Source organism: Miniopterus natalensis, chromosome 2 (assembly GCF_054644295.1).
Source record: "Miniopterus natalensis isolate mMinNat1 chromosome 2, mMinNat1.hap1, whole genome shotgun sequence".
NCBI lineage: Eukaryota > Metazoa > Chordata > Mammalia > Chiroptera > Miniopteridae > Miniopterus > Miniopterus natalensis.
In genome coordinates, this window is record NC_142082.1 from 182672015 (window position 1) to 182697362 (window position 25348).

Here is a 25348-nt window from a genome sequence, read left to right on the forward strand (position 1 = left end):
TCCTGTCTGAGCCTCTGTTTCAGCAAAATAGGGGCGACGATAATGAAGTGTTGGGCTGGTGTGAGCTTTAGGTGAGGGCAGAGCAGGTCACCTGACAAGGGGGCGCCCTCAGTGCACCTTATGGCTATTTTTATTCATTCTTTTTATTTTTCATGATTGTTTCTCTTTTAACTCCCCCCTCTTTTTTTTTGTTTTTTAATTTGTCTTTATTGATTTCAGAGAGGGGAAAGGAGAGGGAGTCAGAGACAGAAACGTCAGTGATAAGAGAGTCATTGATCGGCTGCCTCCTGCACGCCCTGGACTGGGGATCGATCCCGCAACCTGGGCCTGTGCCCTGACCGGGAATTGAGCCGCGATCTCCTGGATCCTAGGTCTATGCTCAACTGCTGAGCCACGCCGGCTGGGCAAGACTTCTTTTGAAAGTGCGAGCCTGCCTCAGTAGTACTGAGTATAGGAGGGAAAGGCTTTCTTCTTTCCAAGCTGAGGCTGAGGGAAGAAGAGAAACCCCTTTGTGGAGGCCTCCATACGGCCCAGGGCTTATTGCACTTGAGCCTCCAACGGTCCTCTCTTCCCTACTTTATAGACCAAGCTGTGGAGGATCAGAGTAGTAAGAGACTTGCCCAAGGTCACACAGCTTGAAAGTGCTGGCGCTGAGATTCACACCAGGCCTGTGTGATGTGGAAACCCAGGATCTCGCCAGGACGGGCGGAGAGACTCCCCGGCTGTGGGGAGGGGTGTGTAGTAAGCTTCTCCCTCCCGTATGGTCCTCTTCAATTCAGTTTAATAGAAATAGCTCAAGGGCCCACTGAGAAAGATTCGGATTCCTGTAACTTGCCAACGTTCACTCACTCACTCACTCACTCACTCACTCACTCACTCACTCACGGGGATCTCAGAGTCAGGTAAGGGGCAGACCCGAGCACAGCATTGGTGCTAATGGAGGGCAGGGGACAGACACTCAGAAGGTCCCAGCTCACCCCACCCTTGTCTGGAGTACCCTCTGGGCCCTCTCTGCTCTCATCCTCTCAGACTCAACCCCCACCCCGCAGCCCCCCTAGCGCGTGCGCACACACACACACACACACACACACACACACACACACACACACTCATCACCCCACTTGCCCCCTAATTGGCAGGATTGCAAGCTGCCCCAGCTCTTCCTCCCCTGCATTCCTCAGCAGTTACTCCCACCTGGCAGGGCAAATTATACCCTGGCCTAGCAATAAAAGCCACTTTCCAAAAAAAGAAGCTTTAGGGCCCTGGGAGACGCAGCTACTGGATCACCCAGCCTGAGCCTGACTCAGGAGGTGGTGTCTGGGCCCCAGTCCCTTTAAGCAGGGAGTACAAATTCCCGCCCCAGTCCCTCCCTCCTGCTCTTCCTGACGTCAGGAGGAAGGCGTGTGTGAGTGAGTGAGGGGCCAGCAGTGCCGCATGCTCACACACACATACACACACGCACGCACGCACACGCTCCTACACACCGCACATCTCTCAGCCCAGCCCCTGCGCCCAGCGCCCAGCGCCCAGCGCCCAGGGCCCGGGCGAGGCGGAGTGTGAAACCCGCTGCAGGAGGCAGTTCCCGACCTCAGCTGCCAGGGAGAGGTAAGGGTTGGGTGGAAGGGGGTGCAGTGAGGGGGGCTGGGAAAGTGGGTTCCTCCCCCGGGGCTGACCCAGCCCAGCTCAGCTCACAGGGGGGGCCTGGGCGGGTGTGTGGGGGAGCCCACCCTGCCCTCGCCCCTCCCTCTCCCTGGTCCCCGAGGGAAGCCGAGGCTATGGGGCTCCCTGGGAGACTGTGTGTCTGCGTGCTGGTGTCTGGGGCTTGTGTCTGGCTCAAGAGGCGGAGAACAGTAGGCACCTGCCAAGCCGCAGCCTGGGAACCAGGGGGAGAGGAATGACTGGGGAAATAATCGTGTTCCTACCAGATGCTGAATGGAAAGTGCAGGAGGGAACATAGTGGGCCTTTTCCCTGGGAATTTGGGGCTGGGGCTGGGGAGTCCGCCTGGAGCACACAGTGGGACCGGGAGCAGCTGTCTTATCCTGTTTCTTCCCAATGTGATGGGGATAATGGTGTTAATTGGCTTCAAGAGGTGGCTCTACGCTATTGCTCACCTTGGAGCCACCCCGCCCGTAGCTTTTGCCTCTTCTGAGACCACTTCTCTCCCCTGCTGCGTCTGGCTCTGACCTCCACCCTTGCTGGGGTGCAACCCTGGAGGGCAGGGGTGATAAGCTAGGGGCTTCTGGGCCCCAGGGACTGGGCAGTCTTGGCTGGCGCCAAGTCCCTGAGTGGCCTGACTCTGGCACAAGGAGTCCAGGCGGAGATAAGGCATGATGATGCTGGCACCCACAGGGAGACAGCAGGTTCCTGCCAAGCTGCCAGCCTGCAGGCTCTTCCCAGGGAGAGGGGAGGGGATGCAGAGGGAGAGCAATGATAAATACAGTGTGAACTGCTGCATCCGCTGGGAGAGGGGAGGGGAGGTGGAAGTGCACCGGGAGGGGGGCAGCCTCTGGGAGCCTGGATGTGCTCCAGTAGAGGCCTTTCCCTGGGAAGGGGCTGCTCCATCCAGGAGGCCTCTGGGTCCTCCGCATTCTGGATGTTTCCTCCTTTCAGCCTCCCCCCTACCATTTCCTTGAAGTATTTTCCTGAAACATCTATGTTCCCTTACCTGCCCCGCCCCTCTGGATCTGTCTGACCACCAAAAAAAAACAGGACAGATGTAAGCAGGAGATGGCTGCACACTGGCCTAGGAGAGGCCAGAGGACAGTCTTGACCACAGAGGCCTCTGGCAGGCCTGCAGAGAGACAGGTGGGCAATGTTCACAGATGCCCACTGGCCATGGAGGAGAGCTCTGTAAGGGACACTGTGGGGAGTCCCACCCAGCTGGTGGGAGGGGAAGGGATACCTGAAGGCTGGTCTGGAGGTAAATCCCCAAGAGTGGCACCAGCAGAGGGCGCTCAGGGCCTGGCTGAGCTGGTCACGTTCACTGGTTACACAGATCATGACCAGGATGGATCCAGAGCCTGGTGGAAAGGGGGCTTGAGGCAGTTAGGACCTTTGTCCATGCAGAGCAGCAAGTGGGGAGAAAAAGCAGTGGAGGCTTTTCCTCTGCCCCTAAGCCAGTGAAATGATGGTCACCAGGACGAGTGGCATGGTGCGCTGGAAAGGTCAAGGGCTTTGGGGTCATGCTGATTGGAGTTTAAGCTCAGCCACTTTCCATGTTACTCTAACCAGTCTGTTCCTCTCTCTAGGGGGGTTCAGAGTGGGAGAGTGACTTGCCTAGGGTCACACAGCCTGCAGAGTGGGGATGTGAACATGGCTCTCGAGGGGCCCATCCTGGCATCCCCGCCCCTCACTAATGCCAAGGATGCCCAAAGGCCTTATTCATAGCAGCCCCCAGGCAGCATGGGCATGTGGCAAGGATGAGACTGAAAGGGTCTCAAACTCAAGTATTGGCTGGTGCAGCCCCCTCCCCCCCATGCTGTGAGAGGGAAAGAACCAGGTTTAATTAGGTCACCTCCAGCTGCTATGGCAGGGCACTGATGTATTTTAAGGAGTGTCTGGGAGGCTGGCGTGGGGGAGGGGCCGGGGAGGGGCCAGCTTCTGTCTGGTGGTCCTGAGGCTGTTTCCTCACCCTCCTGGGGCTCACCATGGACAAGACTCCAAAGCTCAGAAAGCCCTTCCGCTGTCATCCTGTGTCCCCTGACCTTCCCATTTTTAGGTCACCGAATCCTTTCCTCCCCTGTCTGCTTCTCCACAATGGGGGCTTGGGCTGGGTCGCTTTTATTGGGGGAGTTGTTTTTAAGCTTGCCAGTGCTGGCAAGTGACTCACCCAAGGTCATGGTCTGAGTCAGCACAAAGCCGGAAATAGAACTCTGAGTCCCCAGTTCTTCCATACCCCTGCCCTTACTTCTCCAGGGAGAGCAGGAGCTTTCAGGGATTTGCTGGTCCTCCCTCCTCTCCTTTGGCAGGGGTTCAGTCTACACCCCCCAAATGTCTCTAGGTTGCAGAAGTGCTGCCCCTGACTGGCTGTATGACCCGAACAAACCCCTTCACCTCTCTGAGCCTCAGTCTACTCTTCTGAAGAATGGGGGTAATAATGGCAATTATCACACAGTGTTATTGTGAGGACTAAACGGGGAAGTGGGGCAAAGGGCTTGGCACCCCACTTGGCACATGGTTGATAATCAGTACTGGTAGCCATGACCTGTCATATCAGGATTTCCCACACTGAATTCTCGTCATCTGTTTCCCCCACTGCACTGGGGCCCTTTGAAGCGGGGGGCTGTCTCCTCTTGTGCTTGTTGTCCAGGTGCCTGGCACTCAGTTTTCTTTTTCACTTATGTATGTACTTACCCATGTACTACTAAGAATAGTTCACTGATTTTTAGAGAGAGAGGAAGAGAGATAGAGAAACATTGATGTGAGAGCGCAACATAGATTGGCCGCCCCCTGCACACCCCCTCCCTGGGATCGAGCCCATAACCCACACATATGCCCTTGACGGGGAATCAAACCAGCAACCTCCTGGTGCACAAACGATGCCCAACCATCTGAGCCACACCCCCCAGGGCATATGCATGTATTTTTGACAACTTCAGAGGACAATTGAACTGACCCTTATTAGTCATCTAGACCTGTGGTGATTTGTATAGCTGAGGTAAAAAGTGAGGCCCAGAGAGGGGCAGGTGCTTGCCCCAGGTCACACAGCCCTGGGTGGTTAAGCTAGTTTGCTTTCCCCGATGTGCCGAGAAGGAGAGGTTATTCACATGGTCAAGAGAGGGCTCTGACAGCCATTTCCTGCCCTGTCCTTTTGGGAGAGCTGAGAACTGGAGGAGCCCCAGCACCAGGGCAATGGTCACCGGCTGACAGACTGAGTCACAGTCCTGTGGTCCCATAATGCTGACTGTATCACAAGGGCCTCCCTCAGGTTATCTCCCAACAGCCCTGATATTTTGCTTTTGCCTCCCTTGGCCTTTTTATCTGCAGAATCACGGAGTCAGCTGGGGTTTGACCTTCTTGCAGGCAAATAAAGAGGAGCTTGGCTGGGAGGGTCAGAGCCAAAACACGTGGCCAGGGAGATGCCCACTCACAGCTGCTCAGCTCCTCCCATAATTGGGACAGGGTGCTCTGATTAGCCCTATTTGACAGATAGGGAAACTGAGGCTCAGAAAGGGGGGGGGTCACTCAGCTAGGGCACTCAGGGCCTTCTGGGGCCTGAGCTGTCCTCTCATGCTCAGATTGCCAGTTCTGAAGGGCATTATTCTGGGCAGAGATGCCCCCAGATGGGGACACCAAGGCCTTTGGGAGCTGGGCTTGAATTGAAACAAATGTTCTACAGTCACAGCTGTTTCTCTGCTCTTGAAGGAGTTTATTTCCACTTTAGTTTCTCAGGGAAAGTTCTTCTGGGAAAACTCCAGACTCATCTTGGCTGAACTAGAAACAGAATTTATCCTCACAGGAAGAGCACTGTTTACCTTCAGACCAATCTGGGTTCTGTCTCTTATCTGCTGTGTGATCTTGGCCAAGTCACTTAACCTCTCTGAGCCTGTTTTCTCATCTACAAAATGGGGTAATAATAACACCAGCCTTAAAGTTCCATTGCAGGAATTTAATAAAAGAAGAAGCTATGAGAGGGTGGGGCAGGGATTTAGTGGATGAGCCAGTCCCTGGGGAGGCAGGGAAGAGACGGGGAAGGCTGGGCTCAGCTGGGTCTCTCCTTCCCCCCATTCCCTCTTCCCCCCATGCCCAATTTAGCAGCCCTGTCTGGGAGGAGCCACCTCTTACTCAGCATCTACTGGGTGCTTCCCACATTCCATCCCATTTCTTCCTCCTAGGAGCTCTCGAAGAAGGGAGTCTTGTAATCCCAGTTTCCAGAAGGGGAAGGAGTTGGGGGGAGGGCCCAGAGCAGCACCACTCTGGAGGTTGCCTCATCCGCCCCTCCAGCCCTAAGCAAACTCCCTGCTTTCTCCCAAGGGCACCCATCTGAGGTGGGGTATGTAGTGGGGAGCAGCCTCAGCCAAGTCCTGTGGGGGCTGAACACTGCTGGTCCATTTTGGGAGCCCACTTGGGCGAAGGGAAGGAAAAGGGCTGCTCTCCTATAAAGGCTAACCCTGGGTCATCAGCTATCCTTTCCCCTTCCTGCCGCCTGGGAGCCATGCTCGCTTGGCCTTGGCTGGGGAGGCCAGGCTGGCCAGAGCCACCCTGCTCAGCTGCGTCTCCCTGGTAACCACTGTGGCTGCCTCTGCCCCTCCCCCATCTCCTTTTCTCCCCTCCACCCCCAGGACCTCCCTGCATTGGCTGTCACCACCAAGCACAATACCAGGCCTGGAAAAACTGCGTGGTGGGCAGGGCCTCCCTGCTTCCCGGAGAGAGGGAGGCAGAGTTTCTGTCCCCACCACCTGCCACCTTCACCCAGGTGGGGTAGGGGACACTGGGAGTGCCCTGCGGAGCCTGGCATCGCATGCTTTCCTGGCTCTCATCTTGGGGAGCTTTGCTGTCTGTCTTCCTTCTGGTAACAGCTTTATCAAGATATAATTCACATACCATGTATTCACCTGCTTCATTAAGATGGACAAGTCCGTGGTTTTTGGTACAGTCACAGAGTTGTGTGACATCACCCCAGTCAATTTTAGGACATTTTCATCACCCCAGAAAGAAACCCTGCACCTGTTAGACATCACTCCCCACTCTGTCTTCCCCCAGCCCCTGGGAAACTCTAATCTGCTTTCTGCCTGCACGACTTGCCTGTTCTGGACATTTCTTATGATGGACCCCTGCCCTACGTGGTCCCCTGTGTCTGGCTTCTCCCACTGGCGTAATGACTTCAAGGCTCATCTGCATCGTAGCTGTGTCAGCACTTCATTCCTTTTCCTGGCTGTACTACGTTTTCCTTATAGGTTCATTCAGCCTTTGGGTTATTTCCACTTTCTGGCTCTTATGAAGAATGCTGCCGCGAACATTTGTGTATAAGTCTTTGCCTGATGGCTTCTCTTCTTGAAGCTTCAGTTTTCTTCGCTCTCTAATGGGGCTAAAAATGCCAGGCCTGGCCCACTCCTGCCCCCTGGAGTGGGCTCGAAGAGAAAAACCTGACATCAGCTTGAGGGGCCATGGAGGGCTGTGAAGGTCCGTGAGGGGCCATGAGGGGCCACGAAGGGCCACGAGGGGCAAGAATCTCTCCCTCCAGCTCTCCTGGCTGGAGGGGGATGTGTGGGTAGGCCGCTGGGAGGAGGGAGTCTCATCTCAGCTGCCAGGGACGGCAGAGCTGGCTAATTATCTTGACCCAAAAACATCCCACTTGCTGTGTGATCTTGAGCAGCGGCCAGGGACCTGCTCCAGTGATGGGGGTGGGGGGGTCTGAATGAGTGACTCCTCGCTCTTCCAGCCCTGCCATGCCGTGTTTTGTGGGCGTCCTGGGCTCTGGACTCCTAAGGAGCCTTGTCCTGGCCAGTGTTGCTCAGTGGTTAGAGTGCTGGCCTACGCACTGGAGGGTTGCAGGTTTGATTCCCAGTCAAGGGCATGTACCTGGGTTGCAGGTTCTGTCCCCAGCCCTGGTCAGCACATGCAGGAGGCAACTAATTAATCCATGTGTCTCACATCTCTCTGTGTGTGTGTGTGTCTCTCTCTCTCCCTCCCTCCCTCCGTTTATACTCTCTCTAAAAAATCCATGGAAAAAATATCCTCGAGTAAGTGAGGGTTAACAAAACAAAACAAGCCAACAAAACCCAAAAGCATTAAACTCTTCCCTGGAAACTCCAGATTTGGGGGCGGGGCCATATGGAGGCCAGAAAAAGACTTGCAGCTCAGGGATTCACCTCTGAGCCCAGGGCATTTGGATGAGGGAGTGAGGAATGAAGGAATGGGGGTGTGGAGGTGGAGAACCCATCACCCGATTCCTACATGCCTCTGGACTCTGGGATATTCTTTATATCCCAGGCTTAACCAAGCCCCACCAGAGCCTATGAGGGGGGAGGCAGGGTTCGTCAGTTCCGTTGTACAGATGAGGAAGCTGAGGCCAGTGGAAGTTCTACCCAAGGTCAGTAGCTAATGGGCAGCTGAGCTGGAGCTCTTCCGTCCAGGCATCCTGCCAGCCCCCTGGTGGCAGGCCGCCTGACCCAGCCTTGGTCAACAGCCTGCCTTGGTCCCCGGAATTGTTCTCCCCAGGGATCCACAGCAGTGCTTCTTGAGGTCCAAGACTTTCCAACCCCTGGGGGGACAGAGGGCAGGTAGGTGCATGGGCAGGGAAACTATGTTTCTTCCTCAGCAGAGGAAAATATAGGATGAATTTTTTCAAGGTCACCTAGACGCTGAGCTGTGGGCGTGGGAATTTCTATTGATTTGCATTGATAATAGCAACTTATTGGGTATCAAAAGATTCCAGATGTTGTCACACACACTAAACCAATGAATCCTCAGCAACTCTGCATGGTAAGTGTTCTCAGTCTCATTTTAGAGAGGGGGAAATGGGGCTAAGGGAAAATCACCAACCTTCCCAGGAGCTCACCATGCCCTTGTCCTGGTCTAAGTGTGTAGCAAGTCATTTAATCCTCACAGCAACCTCTCCATGGAGTAATAACCAACACTATCCCCATTTTACAGAGCAGGAAACTGAGTGAAAGATTGAGTATTGATCAAGGCCACACAGCTCATAGGTAGAGAAGCCAGGATTCAAACCCAGGCCAGCCATCTAGGCCCAGAGCCCACACACCCACCCGTCATGCTGGAACTGAGGTCACCAAGTTACAAATGACAAAGCTGAGATTCGAGCCCAGATCTGGGGATTGGAAACTGTTGACACTTGTCCCAAGCCGTGTTCCTGACCATCGTCAGCCACTTTATTCATCCCACCTCCCAGGGCCCTGGAGTTAGAGAATTGAACTTGAAGCTGGAAGGACCTTGAGGTCAGTCTTCCTCCGAGTGGACGGGCCACAGTAACAAAATACCACAGACGGGGACTTAAACGACAGATGTTTACTTCTTACAGTTCTGAGGCTGGAAGTCCGAGCTCATGGTGGCAGCGTGGTCTGGTCTGATTTGTAGACGCCCTCTTCTCACTGTGCTCACGTGGCGGGGAGAGGACACAAGCTCTCTGAAGTCTCTTCTAAGGACACTAATCCCTTCAGGGGGGCCTCGCCCTCTTGACCTCATTTAATCTGGTTACCTTCCAAGGCCGCATTGCTAAATACCGTGACACTGGGGGTTAGGACCTCAACACATGAATTTTAGGGGAGTACGGTTCAGCCCATAGCAAGGTTATATGATTGTTTCGTCTTTCTGGTGAGGACACTGAGTCACCCGGTGAGGAGGGCGGGCAGGCCCAGCCATCCGGACTTGTGCTGTGTCCAAAGGCTGCCTGTCCTGGGCCCCACTCACCTCTCCCTCTCTCTTCCCCTTGCAGACGGAGCCTGTGGCTGGTGAGGCCGCTGAGCAGGGCCAGGCCGGGCCCTGCCCACGAGGACGCCTAAGCCCTTCACCGGCCCCCATGCCCAGGAGCCCACCAGGCTCTCCTGCTGGCCCCGCCATGACTTCGGAGCCCACATCCTCCCCGGTCGTGCCCCCCCTCCACTCCCCCAAGTCCCCGGTCTGGCCCACATTCCCCTTCCAGCGGGAGGGCAGCAGGGTCTGGGAGCGGGGCGGTGTCTCATCGCGGGACCTGCCCAGTCCCCTGCCCACCAAACGGACCAGGACGTATTCAGCGTGAGTATGTGCCCCTCGCCCAGGCTTCAGCCCCACCCTTCAGCCCCTGTTGTTCTTTCCCAAGGACAGGAGAGCTGTGTATAAACTCTCCAGTAACTGCCAGTGTTCATCCGTTCACTCATTCATTCATTCATTCATTCATTCATTCATTCATTCACTTTATCCCACGAAGATTGATTGAGCTCCTGACCAGGGGATCAGGTGATGGATTAGACGAAGTCTCAGGCCACAAGCTGCATACAATTCAGAGGGAACTTGCGCACACTCACCCCTCGGGCAGGGTTGGGAGTGGGGACCCAGCAGCAGGCACTAGGTCTTAGCTGGCTTTGGAAGATGCATCAGGTGAAAGATGAAGATGGACAGTGGAACATTTCAGGCAAAGCGGAGGCGTGCGCTTGACCTTTGGAGTGGGGTGGGCCTTCGGGGACAGCCGTGGGTGGGGGCTTTGTGGCATCCACAGGGAGACTGACTTGGCTTGGCCAAAGGAGATTTTTGATGGCAAGGGCTGAGTGAACCTTGTGTCCGAGCCAAGGCCAGGCACAGAGCAAGTGCTTAATAAACGATGAAGGGATGAGTGACGCATGAGTGAGTAGGGTGCCACTGCTTCAGGAGATGGCAGGAGGGGAGGGTGCTGTGCAGGAAGAGGGCACTGGCTAGGAGTCCAGACCCACTTGCTGTGTGCCCTGGGAGAGCCAGTTTCCCTCTCTGGGCCTCAGGCTCCTTTTCTGTCAGTGGAATGATGAAAGGACTGAATTAGCACAACTGCAGGGGACGGTTTATGGAGGCAGGGTCCACAGGCCAGGCGGCTGGAGGCTGTGGGGTGTGGGAGGGGAGTCCCTAGGCCACAGCTCCAATCCCCCTACCCTATCCTTAGGACAGCCCGTGCCTCAGCTGGCCCCGTGTTCAAGGGTGTCTGCAAGCAGTTCTCACGCTCACAAGGCCACGGCTTCATCACCCCCGAGAATGGATCAGAGGACATCTTTGTGCACGTATCTGAGTGAGTCTAATCCCCAGCCCCATCTCAGCGAGCCCATCCCATCGCCCTGTCATTGGCTGCAGTGTCTCAGCAGGGCCTCAAGAAATGCCTGCCCTCAGCCCCTGAGGTCTGCTCCTGGCATTCTCTTCTCATTGAGGCTGGGGCCAGGTGGGGAGGGGGCGCTCAGACCCCAGGAGCTCTAGGAGACACTGGCTGTCCTGGGATCCTGTCTCAGCATCGGGGACTGAGAGGGCTGTGCCAGCCCCTGGGCCCTTCTGCCTGGAAGGGGCCTACAGGCAGGTAGGCTAGGAGGGGACAGGTGGGTCTATGCCTGTGTCCCAGCCCTAACACCAGGCATGACCTGGGGAGGTCACAGATTCTCTAAAGCCTCAGGGACCTCCCTGCGCCCTTTCACATCTTACTTAATCCCCAGACAACACAGAGGAAGGGGCAGTTAATGCTCCCCATTTTACAGACTAGAGGGCTGAGGTTCTGAGAGGGAAGCTAGGCCACCCTCAGGCCAGGCTGCAGCGGGTGTCCATGGAGCGGGGCCTGCTGCTGAGCTGATACCCCTTTTCTGCCTCCAGCATCGAAGGGGAGTACGTCCCAGTGGAGGGTGACGAGGTGACCTACAAGATGTGCCCCATTCCGCCCAAGAACCAGAAGTTCCAGGCTGTGGAGGTGGTGCTCACCCAGTTGGCCCCACACACTCCCCACGAGACGTGGTCCGGCCAGGTTGTGGGCTCCTAGGCTGGGCAGGGAGACCCCAGGGTGGACAGGCAGCAGCCAGCTCCATGCCCCGGGGCACTGGCTCAGTCCCCTGGGTGGCCCATGTGCACGTCTGTCTGTCTGTCTGTGCTTGTGGCCATGCGTGTGTTCCTCTATCCAGCCCCGTGACCTGTGACTGTTGTGTGAGCTGGACTGAGGGGGAGGCCACCAGATCTGCCTTCTCTGCTTGTCCACTCTCTCTCTTTCCTCCCTTCCCTACCACACTGGCACAGGACCTCATCTCAGTGGGGCCCCCTGTCCATGTGTCCACTAAACCTCCGAGGGCCTGCATCAGGCCAGGGGCTGAGTCGGGGCACCCCCCGGCCCTATGGGAACAAGCTTCTCCCCTGCCTCGGCCTGAGGCCCTGGCCTGGGCCCGGGCCAGACTCTGCTTGTGTTACACCCGCCCCTGGGCCAGGGGCTCTTGTGGTGGCCTGGACCCCACCCTCAGAAGCCAGGCCAGTGAGCACTTTGGGGGGCCTCCCAGCCTCTGGCAAGGAAAGAGGGAGAAAGGTGGAGGCCGGCAGGCCCTCTTCGGTGCCAGCCCAGCCTGCCTTCCTCCTGCTCTCTCGGCATACACTGTACAGGCAGGAAAGGGGCCTGAGGGCGGACGGCAGTGGGGGCTCATTTTGCTGGCCATCCCTCCTCCTCAGCCTGGCAGTGGCTCTGTGAACCCCAAACTGAGGTCCCATCTTCTCCCTCGGGCCACGCCGAGTCATGCTGCCTCCATTTCTCCAGGAGGCTCGGGTCTGTGGAGGGGTGGATGCGTCCCCAAGTTTGGATTTAGGCCTCCCCTTTCCCTGACGCACAAGCTCCACTAACACTCTGCCCATGTCCAGCACAGTGGCTGCTGAGGACCTGGAGGGGGATGGACACACGTCCCCTCAGGCAGGCCAGGTGGGGGCACCCACAAGGATGGCCCTCAGCCTGGGAGCCCACCCCTTGCTGGACCCGCTTCCCAAAGCTGTGGGACAACGGCTCCCACTGGCCCGCACCAAGCCAGTGGGTGAGTTATGGTCCCTATGTTGTCCATCCCTTAAGGTGCGTGTTGTGTGCTTGTGTGTGTTGTGTATGTGTGTGTGTTCCGTACATTCACTCTTGGACCGGGTTGGCCTGGCCTGGGAGGCCAGCAAGGAGGGCTTTCCCTCCACCCCCACCCCCTTCCAGAGCGCATCATCTGGTGGGGACTGAACTGGGGCTTATGGGAGGGCCTGCAGGACAGTGACCCTTAGAGACCCAGTCTGTGAGTAAATGGGCTCAAATGTCCAAGGTGAGGGGCCAAGGACTGTCTAGGATTCCCAGCCCTGAAGATGCCCCAAGACTCCAGGGTAGAGATCAGCTGGGATGTGTCCCACCCCTGCCCCCAGTCCCCATCACAGAGGCTGGGAGCCTAGAGCTGCTGAGATGTGCTGGCCAGCCACCCAAAATTGAGAATGGCCCAGCCTGATACCCCATTCTGAGCTGGGGCTACTCTGGCCTGAGGCCTTTTCCTTGGGGAACAGGATCCCTGGCCTCTTTGATAGGTTTATTGGCACAGGTTAACTCCTGGAGTCCCTCAAGATCTCCTCTTCTGTGAGTGGACCCCCTTTTTCAGGCACTGGCAAGGAGGCAGGATGTGGAGACATCAGCCCTGGGACCACCTGGGGTGGCAGAGGGGAAGTGGCACTCCTGTCACTCATGGCCCTGCAGTGTACAGTCACAAGCCCTCCCAAGCCCCCAGCCACCCGGACTCCCCGATCCTTCCTAACACTGGCAATAAACCCTCAACTGTGACTCAGCCTAACCCAGAGCTACCTGTCTGTCCAGGTCCCAGGGGAAGGGCTGGGGGAGGACACCCCAAACCCCCTCCTTGACTGGATCAAAGACTCTGTGTGACCTGGGGCAAGTTCCTGCCTCCTGTGCCTGTTTCCTGGCTTGCAAAGAGGCGGCTGTAACACATCTGTGACTGGCGCCAATGATCCATTCAGACAGAACTGACACCATGCCTTGTGGGAACTTTAATACTTGTGATAGAGTTCTCACAAATACATGCCCTCCCCACTGCTCTGCACCCAGACTGCAACAGGAAGGCAGGGCGGGCTCTGTCTCGCGCCAACACTCACACACACCTCCTCCGGTGTGGAGAGAAACCTGTTCTGTTCAGAAGTACAAGCAGCAGCTATAGCCAGGCCCACCAGGAGCTGAATGCTGGCGACAGTCGTCACACAGGCCCTGGCCTTGTCAAGGTGGGCCTCACAGCAGGTAATGTGAGACAGGCATCCTGAGTGCCCCTTAGGCCTGGGTGGAGGTCTTTGGGAGTCAGGGTCAGGCCTCATGGGCTGTCTCTGGGAAAAAAATCTCTCGACATCGCTGCACTGTGTCCTCGGGGGAGACCACGCTGTGGCCCACAGTCCGAGGGTCGGCGTAGATCTCAAAGTCGTTCCCACCCTGCACACACAGAAGGCAGTGCCTGGACAAGGTTCCCAGGGTTGGGGCCCAGCACCCACCCTGGCATCAAGTCCCCTCCCTACACTGGCTCCTGCAGAGCTGCCCCCTCAGAACATCCAGAAAGCCCTCCTCCTTGGCCTTTATCAGGTCTGCCCTGACTTGCTATGTGACATGGGGAAAGTGTCCAGCCAGCTCTGGGCCCCAGACTTCCAATCTGTGTAATGGGCTGGTGAGCACTGGCTGTTCTCTGGGAGTCTCCTAAGAGATCTATTCTGTCACCCTGGTCTTGACCTGGGGGGTGACCTGGATCGGGAGGGACCTGAGCTGAGGCACTCACAGGGCTGGTCTCATTCCCGAAGAAATGGATGGTGTCGAAGCTGTCCTGGTCCAGGCTATCCAGGCAGTAGCGTTTGTCCCAGCCCTCAGGGAAGACATCAAAGCTGATCATGCCTCCTGCAGGGTCGGGGCGGACAAAGCCAGCAGAGGGGTGGCTCAGGAGTGAGTTTGAGCAAGGCCCTTCGTTCTTCATTTCCTTCAACAACCCTCTAGTGCCTACTGAGCCTGCGCACAGGGCATGGGGCAGACAGACTTGGGACCCTTGTGGGAGTTTTTATCCAGGTGGGAGAACAGGCAGTAAACAGACCAGACTACCTCAGAGCATGAGTCAGTGGGGCGGGAGGCGGGTTCTCTAGCCAGTGTGGTGAGGGGAGACCTCTTGAGGACGTGACACTGAGCTGAGGTGTAAGCCAGAGTGGCGATGGCTGGGGAGCAAGTACAGTCCCGAAGGCAGGTAAAAGCGTGGTGTCCCAGGGACAGAGAAGGCTGGGAAAGGGCAGGGTGAGGGCATGTAGGTCCTGGGGTTCAGGGTTTCATTAGGAGAGTGAGGAGGAGCCACTGGAGGGCTCTGAGCAGGGGTGTGACGTGGTCTGTTTCTCTGTAAGGACCCCTCTGGCCACTGTGGGGAATGGGCTGAAGGTGGAGGCAGTGGGAGACCAGTGCACTGTAGTTAGCCAGATGGAGCCTGGGACAAGGCTGTTGGCAGTGGAGGCGCGAGCAGTGGTCAGATTCCAGAAGCATTCCTGACACAGGGCCTAGGACTCGCTAGCAGACTGGATGTGGGGAAGGGTGAGGGAGAAAAACTCAGGGAGACACTTCAGTTTTTGGCCTGAGCAACTGGGTGGGTGGTGGGGTGCTGAATGGGTTTAGGTGGGGAAAACTGGGGGCCATACATATGGAGTCCCTGCCTGCTTGGGCTGAGCCTGCCCCTGCTCTGCCCAGAGTGGTGGGAGTGCAGCCTGGCCTTGGGAGTGAGGCTCTGGCCAGGACTCCCAGACCCTTGTGGGGTGGACATACCTCGGGAGAACCTCAGCCCTTTGCCAGCAAATTCAGTTTTCAGAGCTTCCACAAACTTCTCCCTGATCTTCTCTTTCTGCAGGAGGGAAGGAAGCAGACCAAGGTTCAGGCTGCTGTGTGCCAGGCCCTGTGCTGGGCACACAGTTTGTGTGAACTCTCTAAGTCTTCCAGGTGGATATCATGACCCCCGCTTGACCGATGGGAAACTGAGGCTCAGAGAGGGGCTGTACCTGCTCAAGGTCACGCAGCCTCAGTTGCAAAGGCAGGGCCTGAACCCAGAAGGTCTATGGCTGAACTCAGGGCCAGATCCTGACAGTCGGGGTGTGGGTGGGGTATTCTGGAGGACACCTTGGAGTAGAGGCTAAAGAAGGAAGGTTGAGGGGAAAGGGCAGTCTGAGTCCCAGCCATGGAGTCCACCTCATTCCTGCCAGCTCTGCCCAGTTCAACAAAGCTCACCGTGGCTCAGTCAACAGAAATGAGCGTGAGGAGTGAAGAGCATGTGAAGACCTGTGAATAGTGGCAGTGGGTGCTCAGAGAGAGGTCAGCAGGATGCCAGGCATGGCCATAGCACCAGCCATACAACCACATTCATTTGCTGAGCACCTCCTTAGTGCAGCAGGCTGGGCTGGCTGGGGGATTCAGCAGTGCCCAGGAGGCCCCAGCCCCCCACCCCTCTGGGAAGGGCCTTAGAAGTCTGCAGCATATCTACACACATGGAGTAAGGAGACTTTCGCTCACCAACCTGGCCCTGCTGGGGCCACAGAGGGGAACAGCCATGCTGAACCTGGAGGGGCAGCCGTCTCGGCTGCTGCAATAATTAATGGGAGCCAGTGCCACAGGAATGGTTGGCTCACTCAGCGCAGGCTAGCTATGGCCGAGGCACGGAGGTGGGCAGTCCCCAGGTGGCCAAAGCAGCAGTGAGCGCTTGGCAGGATGATCAGCTCACAGAGTCTGGAGGCCTGGTTGGGGAGTTTGGACACATCCTGGGGACCAAAAGCCATTGGGGATTTCAGAGCACGGGAGTGGAGTGCCTCATGCTGCGTTCTCATCAAAGAGTTGGGTGGGACTGGAATAGAAAGCGAAGCAGGCAATGGCTGGCGGTTTGGAACCTAGAGAAGTGGTCCATGGAGGAGGACATGAGCTATAAGGCCAGATGTGACCCAGCCGAAGAGATAAAGGCAGCTACCTGGGTTCCAGGTCTGGCTGCTGTGCTGCTTCCTGGCTGTATGACCATGGGCAAGTCACCTAACTTCTCTGAATAAATGCTCCCAATGGCCCTGGATGGCTGTACCTTCTGGCTCTGGAGAACCAGGGTGGTCACTAGACAGCCCCATGTGCCAAGTCCAGCTTCAACAGGGACTAGCACTGTGACCTCTGGACTCATATCCTCATCTAAGGGGACAAGCTGTCCTCAGGATCTGAGGGACTAAAGGAGAGTAAAGCATTTGTATGGGCCCTGGACTGGTGGAGGGCACACAGGAGACCAGGAGGTCCACGCCCCTCTCCAACACCAGGCGCAGGCGAACAAGAGCCAAAGAGAAGTGGAGACCCTCCTTGGAGTTGTGGGGAGTTAGGGTTGCCAGGCCTCCTTCCCACCTAGCTCTCGTTACAGCCCCAAAGATGGGAACTATGATGCTCCCACTTTACAGATGAGAAAACAGAGGCACACAGCAGTGAAGCCACAGTTCCAGGTGACTAGGCAGATAGAAGGAGGAGCTGGGATTGGACATGTGGGTAGCCTGAGAAGGTGCCACCTTCACTCTCACTGTGTGTGTGGGAGGGGGTTCTGTTGCCAATGGTAAATCTTAACTACTCCAGAAGAAAAGTCTCCATGCTCTGGGGCACTGTCTACTCTAAGCCTCTGAGAGTCCCACCTACCCTAAGGGAAGGTGGGACAGTAAGCAGGGTCTCGGGCAAATCTTTGTTCTGCAACCAATTCCCAATTTCCTATGTGACCTTGGGAAAGTCACTCGCCCTCTCAGAGCCTCATTTCCTCATTTAGAAAATGGGGATAATACCACATTGGCTGGTGTGGCTCAGTTAGTTGGAGCATCATCCCATGCACCGGGAGGTCACGGGTTTGATTCCCTTCAGGGCATATACCCAGGTTGTGGGTTTGACAGTCGGTCAGGGCACATACGAGAGACAACCAATTGATGTATCTCTCTGACATCAATGTTTCTCTCTCTCCCTGTTCCTCCCTCTCTAAAAAGAAATAAATTAATAATAATAAATAAAACAGGGAAAATACCACCTATTTCCTATTTCACTCATTCAAAAAGTATCTCTTGAGTACTTGCTACGTGCCAGGCCTGTGCTGGGCACAGCGGATTCAGCAGTGAAGAGCCACAGAAACCCTGGCCCTGAAGGAGCTTACAGCTTTGGTGGGGGAGCCAGACAATATGCAAGATTTAAAAAGCAGGTGAGACAGTGTGTTAAAAGGGTGGCTGCTTGGGGAGAAACCAAACAGAGGAGTAGGAGATGCAAGGGGACAAAATGTTAAATGCAATGCTGGGGGATGGCCCCACTGAGAAAGTGATACCTGAGCAGATGCGAAGGAGGTGAGAGGATGAGCCGTGTCTGAGGACACAGCCCTGAGGTGGAAGACTGCCTGCTATCTTACAGTGGGCAAAGAGGACATGGCCGGAGTAGAGGGCGTAAGGGGGAGAGCAGGTCAGGTCAAAGAGGACAGGGACAAGCCAGTGTGAAAAGGCTTGGCCGGATGGACTCGCTCCATCCTGAAAGGGAAGGGGTGGGAGGTGAGGGTGACAAGCAAAATGCAAGTAAAAGTTTAGCAGGGGCAGCACATCCAAAGGCGAGAGGGACCTTGGCATGTCCTAAGCACAGGTGCAGAGAGAAGGCTGAAGAGATGGGCTCGAGCCAGGCAGACCCTCTCAGGGCTCAGGCACCATGGGAGGTGGCTGGGACATTGCCCAGTTGGCAAGGGGGTCACGGAAAGACTGTAAGCAGAAAGTGGACAGAGAGGACAGATGTGACTTACAAGGCTCTCAATGGCATTGCTGGAGAACAGGCTGGGTTTATGGTGTGTGTAAGGTACACACACAGGTGAGCGGATCTGAGGCCAGCTCCAGAGATTGAACCCACAGGAGTGATTGTTGGGCCCTATGTGGGTGGGAAGGTGTAAAAGGTGCCCAAGGTGTGAGCTTAGGAAATTAGGTGGCTGGTGATGTCAGTCTCCAGGGGAGGGAAAACAGCAATGTTGGAAACGTGTACATGTGCACACTCCCCCACCAATCCATTTCACTGATGAGAAAATAAAGGCTCAAAGAGGTTGAGTGACTGAGGCCCTACAGCCTAAGGAGGCACCTTGTCCAGTTCAGAGAACTCGATCCGCTCCTCCAGGGTGCAGCTCCGGCCGATGGGCGAGATGTTCAGCATGCCATTCCGAAACTCGATGAAGGTTCCGCTGGTGGTGATGGGGATGGGAGGCAGAGAGACGGAGAGAATGGCCCTGAATTCAATCCAGCCCTATCTGGACTTCACAGGGGGCAAGAATCCACCCACCAATAAGTCAGGGCCAGAGCATTTCCAGGTCCCATTGAAGAGACCCACCCCATTCCTCCTCAGGCCAAGAACTGGGAGGAGGGGCTGGACACAAGGCTGAGTGGGGTCTCACCGCTTCTTGGGCAATCTGAGCAGGGCCATGTAGCGGAGGCAGAAGTTGATCAAGTCCTGCAGCAGTTCCTCCCCTAGGTGGTTCTGGATGGTCTGGGCAAAGAACACAGAGCTCTGAGTGTGGGCACAGTGCTACTCCCCCCACTCCCCAGGACAGAGGCATCATGGACTGTCTCACTGTGGAAAAATGTCCTGGGCTAAGACCCTAAGGGGAGTACTGACCTGCTTGGAGAGCAATCGTCCATGCTTATACTGCACTGTCCCATTCTCGGCAAACACATAATCAAACTTCTCGATGACTTCAGGGAAACGGAGAGGCCAGGGGAGAAAGAGAGAGCATAGGATCAGGTACCCAGAGCCAAGGAAAGAGATGAAGCCCACACTTCTTGGTTTGGCATTCAAAGCCCATTAGTTCCATCCTGAGCCTGCTTTTCTGTACTTCTCATCTTCTGCAGCTTTGGTTTTTTTCCAAAAAAGCAAAAAAGCCAGTCACACCTCTAGGCCTTTGCTCATGCAGGTCATTCTGCCTAGAATGTCCTTCCCGTCCCTTCCCCTTCTACTCTAAGACTAGCTCCCTCCTCTGAAAGCTTTCCAGGACTGCCCAGCAGAGGGCGTCATTTCCACTTGGTGCTACCACAGTTCTTTTGCACATGGGTTTCCATGTTGTCAGGGCTGGTTGCATGAGGGAATTTTCAACTCTGGCTACCCCAAGAAATTGCTGGAGTAGGCAGGAGTGGAGAGGTGCAGGGAACACAGCCAGAGGCTGTTGGAGGGTGCAGATGGAAGGTGATCACCTGGGACATATTTCTGGACTGGCTGATGGAATGAACAGGTGGGAAAGGGGAAATTCAAGGAAGTTTCTGGTTTGAGGAGCTGGAGCATCTGCCTGAGCTAAGATCAGGAATTCAGCTGAGAACAGGGGTTCTGTGTCCAAAAACTTCCTGGGTGACTTCAGAATCCTCCTCTGTGAAATGGGCTAATCATGTCCACCCTGAAGCATAGTTGTGAGGATTAAATGAAAGAAAGTTAACACATGGTCATGTTCAACAAATGGTAGCCATCATTGATTATGCCCATTTTAAAGATGAGGAAATAGAGACTCACCAGGGAGAACTGAGAACGTAAACTAGATAAGGGTAGGATTCTGCCTGCTTTGTTCCCTGCTGTTTTTCCAAAAAAAAAAAAAAAAAAAAGCCTGGCACAAAGTAGATACTCACTAAAAGGTGGTTGAAACAGTAAGGGTAACATCTGGCTGTTCCCTCTACTTCCTTTGTCCCACAGAAGCAGGACAGGGTCTTTAAAGGCACAATGGTCCAGGAATCTCCCGAACTTCCCACCCCCATACCCATCCCGACTATGGGACTATGGAGCTGGCTCTGGCCTGCTCCTCCTACCTTCATCCCCCTCTCCCAGCTGCTCAGCAATCTTAGAGTAGTCCGAGCCGCCCACCACACCGATCTGCACCCTACTTCGAAGCTTCTGCAGGAAGGCAGCCACCTCAGGGTCAATTTTCTGCAGCGGGGCAGGGAAGCACAGGATTCTGGCTGTCAGCATGTCTGAGGCCTCCACTTAGCCCTCACTCAGTGCTCAGAATCCAGGGAGCCCATGTTCCACCTGGATCTGAGGCAGTTCAAGGTTTAGAACACAAATCTTAAAAAATCAGTTGCACTTGGGTTCAAACTCTGGCTCAAGTCCCTCAATAGCAGGATGACCTTGAGCAAATGGCTTTGCCTTTGCCTTCTTTGTCCCATCTATAAAATGGGGATCACAGTAGCAACACCTGGGGGGGGGGTGTCACTGTTAGGACGTGCTTGGCAATGAACAAGCAATTAATTGGAGACTGATTACGTGAAAAGATTCCCCGCCAAGGAAATTAAACTAATGAGTTATAACCCATGTTTTCAAACAGCTAGATATTCAAAGCTGACAATATCAAGAGTGGATGACGATACAGAGGAAACAGGCATTTTCAAATGCTGCTGATGGGAGCGTGAACTGGTACAGCCATTTTGGAGGACAATTTGGCAAGATCTATTAAAACTTAAAATGCACGTGTCCCATCACCCAGAATTTCCACTTCTCTTGCCCATGTGTATATGGAGGTTCATTGAGGTATGGCTTATAATAGTGGAAAATTGCAAACAACTTACATGCCTGTCAATCAGAATGGCACACACCTGCTCTGAAATAGTATACTGTGGTTACACAGAATAAGGCAGGCCTGTACTTCAGACATGGGAGAGTCCCAAGACATGGTAATTGTCAAAAGCAAGTTGCTGACCCTGGTTGGGTAGTTCAGTTGGTTAGAGTGTAGTCCCGATACGCCAAGGTTTTGGGTTCAATCCCCAGTGAGGGCACATACAAGAATCAATCAATGAAAGCATAAATAAGTGGAAAAACAAATTGATATTTCTCTCTCTAAAATCAATTAAAAAAAAAAAAGCAAGTTGCAGGAAGGCACACACAGTATGATGTATGATACCACTGATTTTTTTAAAAAAGCCTTGTAAAACAACGCTTAATATTTCCTCTGGGCAAAGAGAGATCCAGATAGAGCTCTGGAAGGAAGCCACACAACAGGCAACCAGGTTACTTTGGGGAGAGGGTTGGATCCTGACATAGTCAGAGGGGTCTTTAGCCTTCTGTTGTTTTCATTCTTTACAAGAGAATGCATTCATGAATGCCTGTATAATTAAAAATTAACTTTCAAAAAGCACTAACGACAGGGCCTGGCAATAACACTGGTGGACAGCATTAACACACTTTTACAGGCTGCTGGGTCAGAGGAGCAAAGAGTAAGAGGAAAGGAGTAAGAGGAAAGAGTAAGAGGCGCTCCTAGACCCTGCCACTCTCTCTCCACTGTCAGCTTTCTCCCATCCAGGAGGACTCTGGGAGAGTTGCTGCAGGGCAGGGAGGCCTGATTCCTCCCTGTGCCCTCAGGGCCCAAGCCAGAGCCCTCCCAGAGGGGAGAGGATCGGGCTTATCCCACCTACGAGGGGACACTAAGACCTGTGTTCCCATCAGTTTCTGCCCTGTAACCCAGCCCCTGCTCTAGGAGATCCCTTAGTAGTTGTGGCTTCAGAGTAGTGGGTGGAGTACCCTTGTGGCCTCAGAGTAGTGGGTGGAGTACACTTAGGGCAGGCAAGAAAGAGGCCTGTTTATCCAAGCACCCAGCTGGTGAGGATGGGTCTGGGGGCTCATCCAGGGTGAAATCCAAAGGGAGAGAAACTGGGTGTGGAGCAGAGGTTGGAGGATCAACACGCTGCGACGCCTTTAGAAGAACTGCACTCCCACCTTCCCAGCGCCACAGTGTCCCCAGCGTGGCCAGGTTAGGCCTGGGAACTCTCAACTCCAGGTGGGCAGAGCCCAGACTCAACCGAAAAGGTATAGTAAGCCCTTCCTCCTTCCCTCCCCGCTGGGGGTGGGAAGGAAAGCGGAAGAGAGGCTTGAGACACTAGACCCAGGCCCAGGCCTGCAAAGGTCGGGTGGGGTGGTTCCGAGACCCCTTTGCCCCCACCAGGTGGGGTCTCTGACGCTTGGATGCGCTCCCAGCCCATCTGAAGCCCTGGGTTCAGACGCCGGCTTCCGGCTACCGGTGCGTCCTAGGGCTGAACCGGGAGAGCCGGGGCTCCGCGGCGTGAGGAAGCCAGGCCCCGCCCGCAGCCTCCGCCCTCCGGAGTCGACGCAGCCCGGATGCTCGAGGGCCGGCGGGCGAGGACGCCCGGGGGTTGTGGCCTGAGGGCCCGGTGTCCCTCCCTCCCAGCGGGCGGCCCCCCGGTGTCAGGGGCCGGGGACCCCTGCGTCTCACACTGGGTCTCCAAGGGCCGGGTCAGTCCGCCTCAGGCACCGCATTCGGCCTCCGGGTGTCCGCGTGACATTCCCGACCGGAGCTTCCGAACGTCGGGGCCCTACCTGGCGAGCGGGCGTGAGGGTCCCGTCCACGTCAAACAGGCAGAGGACGCGCTCCTTCCTGCGGGCGCCCTCAGCGGTCACAGCCATGGCTGCAGCTCCGGGCGGCCGGCGGAGTCGCGGGAGGCGGCCGCCCCAGCTGCGCCGCAGAGGCTGGATAGGGCGGGGCCTGGGCGGGCCGGAGCGGGGGGCGGGGCCTCAGGAAGGCCGGGTCGCGAGAGGGCGTGGCCCGGGCGTGGTCTCCGGGGAAGGGGAGGGCCTGGGTGGGGCATGGGCGGGGCCTGAGCGGACTTGTAAGGGTGATTCTGATTGGACCAGGCCGAGAAGGGGCGTGGAATGGGGCGGAGCACAGCCCCGCAGGGACGATCGGAGGCGGGGCCTGGGCCCGAGCCGCCCTGGGTGATTGGACTAGGAAGCTTCAGAGGGGCCGGGCCAGAGTGGGACCCCCGCCGGAGGATTCTTAGTTCAACTGGCCACGGAGGGGCTGGACGGGGGCGGGGCCTGGAAGCCACAGTCCCCCGCCAGGCGGGGAGAGGGCTGGACTGTCCCCACTCTCCCCCGCTGCCATCAATCACTCCATGACTCGCCCCTCCCAGCTAATGCCTTTGCCCTAAAAATCTTGAGCTTGAAGAAATCTGATGGCCTTTGCTCAAGCTCTGGACTTTATCAGCTGGCTTTCCCCTCCTGCTGTCCTTCTGTCCACCCCATAAGACTCAGCTCACGGTCCACCTTCTTCAAAAATCCTTCCTGGATCCCTCTATTCATAACTATCTGATCATCACATTGACTCTAGAGTCAGTTCCAGGTGTCTTCTCAGCTCCACCACTATGTGACTTTGGACAAGTCACCTCGCTTCTCTGAAGTTGTGTGTCTCCATCCGCAGAATGGGAAAAACACCATCTACTGTGTAGTGTTGCCTTGCACATGAAATAAAAGAGCCCACAAAGGACCAGGCACACAGCAGGCCTATTCCAAAGGAGAATTTGTATAGATGTGCTTGATACTGTTACTGATTAAACAGTCATTGCCCGTCAAAAGTCTTAAAATTGTGAATATAAGAAAAGAAATTGGGGATTGGATAAGTTAACCATGGTCCATCTATAAGATGCTGGCAGTGGCGGAAAGGCACCAGGTGTTAGACCAATGAGGTCAAACCAGACCTGGGTTCAGCAACCTCTGTTCTTGAGTTCTGGCTAGGAAAGAAGTCAGAGTCAAGACTCGAACTCTAAGAGAACATTAATGCCCAGCCAGTGTGGCTCAGTGATTGAGCACTGACCTAAGAACCAGAAGGTCATGGTTTGATTCCCAGTCTGGGCCCATGCCTGAGTTGTAGCCTTGATCCCCGGTGGGGGGCATGCAGGAGGCAGCCAATTGATAATATTTCTCTCTCATCGATGTTTCTATCTCTCTATCCCTCTCCCTTCATCTCCCTTCCTCTCTATCTAAAGATCAATAAAAACATATTTTTTAAAAAAAGAACATTTATGCCCTGGCTAGTGCAGCTCAGCTGGTTGAGCATTGCCCTATGTATGCACTGAGAGGTCGCCAGTTCAGTTCCCAGATTGCGGGGGGGGGGGGACCTCTATCCTCAGTAGGGGGGTGCAGGAGGCAGTAGATTGATATTTCTTTCTCACGATGTTTCTATCTCTCTCCCCCCTTCCTCTCTCTCTAAAATAAAAAAACAACAACACCTCACATATTATAAAAAAAGAATCAACCAATGAAAAGTGGAACAACAAATCGATCTCTCTGTTTCTAAAATTCAATAAATAAATTTTTTTAAAAAAGGAATCCCCTGGCTTAATTAACCGTCAGAGAATTAAAAAAATAAAATAAAAGCTCCAGAGACATAGAAACATGGAACAGACTGAGGGATCTCAGAGGGAAGGTGGGGTGGGGAGTGGGTGGGGAGAGATTAATCAAAGAACTTATATACTTATATGCATAACCTATAGACACAGACATTGGTATGGGGAAGGCTTAGGGGTGGGGTGGTTGCAGGGTGGAGGAGATCAATGGGGAAAAAAAAGGGACATCTGTAATACTTTCAACAATAAAGATAAATTAAAAAAAAAAAAAGAATTCCTAGGGAATTGGTTAAATGCAGATGCCTGGGCTTCGCCCCTGGTGCTGGAATCCAGAAGCTGTAGGATGGGGCCCATAGAGCAGGACAAGGTTTGTCTCCTATGGATTGGTTCCACCTTTTCAAAGACAAAGATAAGCTCCCAACAATAGCACACCTATGCCTTAGACCTGTAGTGAACCAGTTTCCTTGCAAATACCTTTCATAATCTCTCCCTGAATTCTCACCACAGCTCATTTCAGTAATGAGGATACTGAAACCCAGAGAGGGGGAGTGAACTGCCCTGAGATACAAACCCAGATAGGGTGGCCTTTATGGCCACCAGTATGTCCCTTTAAGAGGGAGGCTTATCCCTGGCAACTGGTGTTCAGATGAGGCCCTGGGGAGGCCTTGGGGAAAGCAAGGAGCAGGATTAGGCAAACTGGGACTGGAAGGACTGGCCAGAAGGGTGTTTCCAGAGCACCAAAGGAAGCCAGGCCTGAAGGCAGGGGTCCCAAGACCC

General features: G+C 55.1%; 2 protein-coding genes across 2 annotated transcripts; one reads left to right on the forward strand and one right to left on the reverse strand.

Annotated features, from left to right (window-relative positions):
• Nucleotides 1–9518: 9518 nt before the first annotated feature.
• On the forward strand, nucleotides 9519–13466 carry CSDC2 (cold shock domain containing C2). The gene is made up of 3 exons (XM_016210277.2): nucleotides 9519–9694; nucleotides 10569–10691; nucleotides 11258–13466. Exons 1-3 carry the CDS (start codon nucleotides 9519–9521, stop codon nucleotides 11418–11420), a joined length of 462 nt encoding a protein of 153 aa, XP_016065763.2. The 3' UTR covers nucleotides 11421–13466.
• PMM1 (phosphomannomutase 1) lies at nucleotides 13425–22906 on the reverse strand. Its single transcript, XM_016210276.2, has 8 exons — nucleotides 22767–22906; nucleotides 20249–20366; nucleotides 19077–19153; nucleotides 18856–18947; nucleotides 18546–18645; nucleotides 15219–15294; nucleotides 14203–14318; nucleotides 13425–13865 (listed from the first exon to the last, which is right to left on the reverse strand). Exons 1-8 carry the CDS (start codon nucleotides 22851–22853, stop codon nucleotides 13743–13745), a joined length of 789 nt encoding a protein of 262 aa, XP_016065762.1. The 5' UTR covers nucleotides 22854–22906; the 3' UTR covers nucleotides 13425–13742.
• Nucleotides 22907–25348: the final 2442 nt, after the last annotated feature.

Coding starts and splice junctions, on each gene's coding strand:
- PMM1 (XM_016210276.2), bottom strand. CDS start 22,853: ATGGCTGTGACCGCTGAGGGCGCCCGCAGGAAGGAGCGCGTCCTCTGC. Junction 20,367..22,766: donor CCCTCACGCCCGCTCGCCAG/GTAGGGCCCCGA, acceptor GCCCCGCTGCAG/AAAATTGACCCTGAGGTGGC. Junction 14,319..15,218: donor AGGGCTGAGGTTCTCCCGAG/GTATGTCCACCC, acceptor CCGACCCTGCAG/GAGGCATGATCAGCTTTGAT.
- CSDC2 (XM_016210277.2), top strand. CDS start 9,519: ATGACTTCGGAGCCCACATCCTCCCCGGTCGTGCCCCCCCTCCACTCC. Junction 9,695..10,568: donor CGGACCAGGACGTATTCAGC/GTGAGTATGTGC, acceptor CCCTATCCTTAG/GACAGCCCGTGCCTCAGCTG. Junction 10,692..11,257: donor ATCTTTGTGCACGTATCTGA/GTGAGTCTAATC, acceptor TTCTGCCTCCAG/CATCGAAGGGGAGTACGTCC.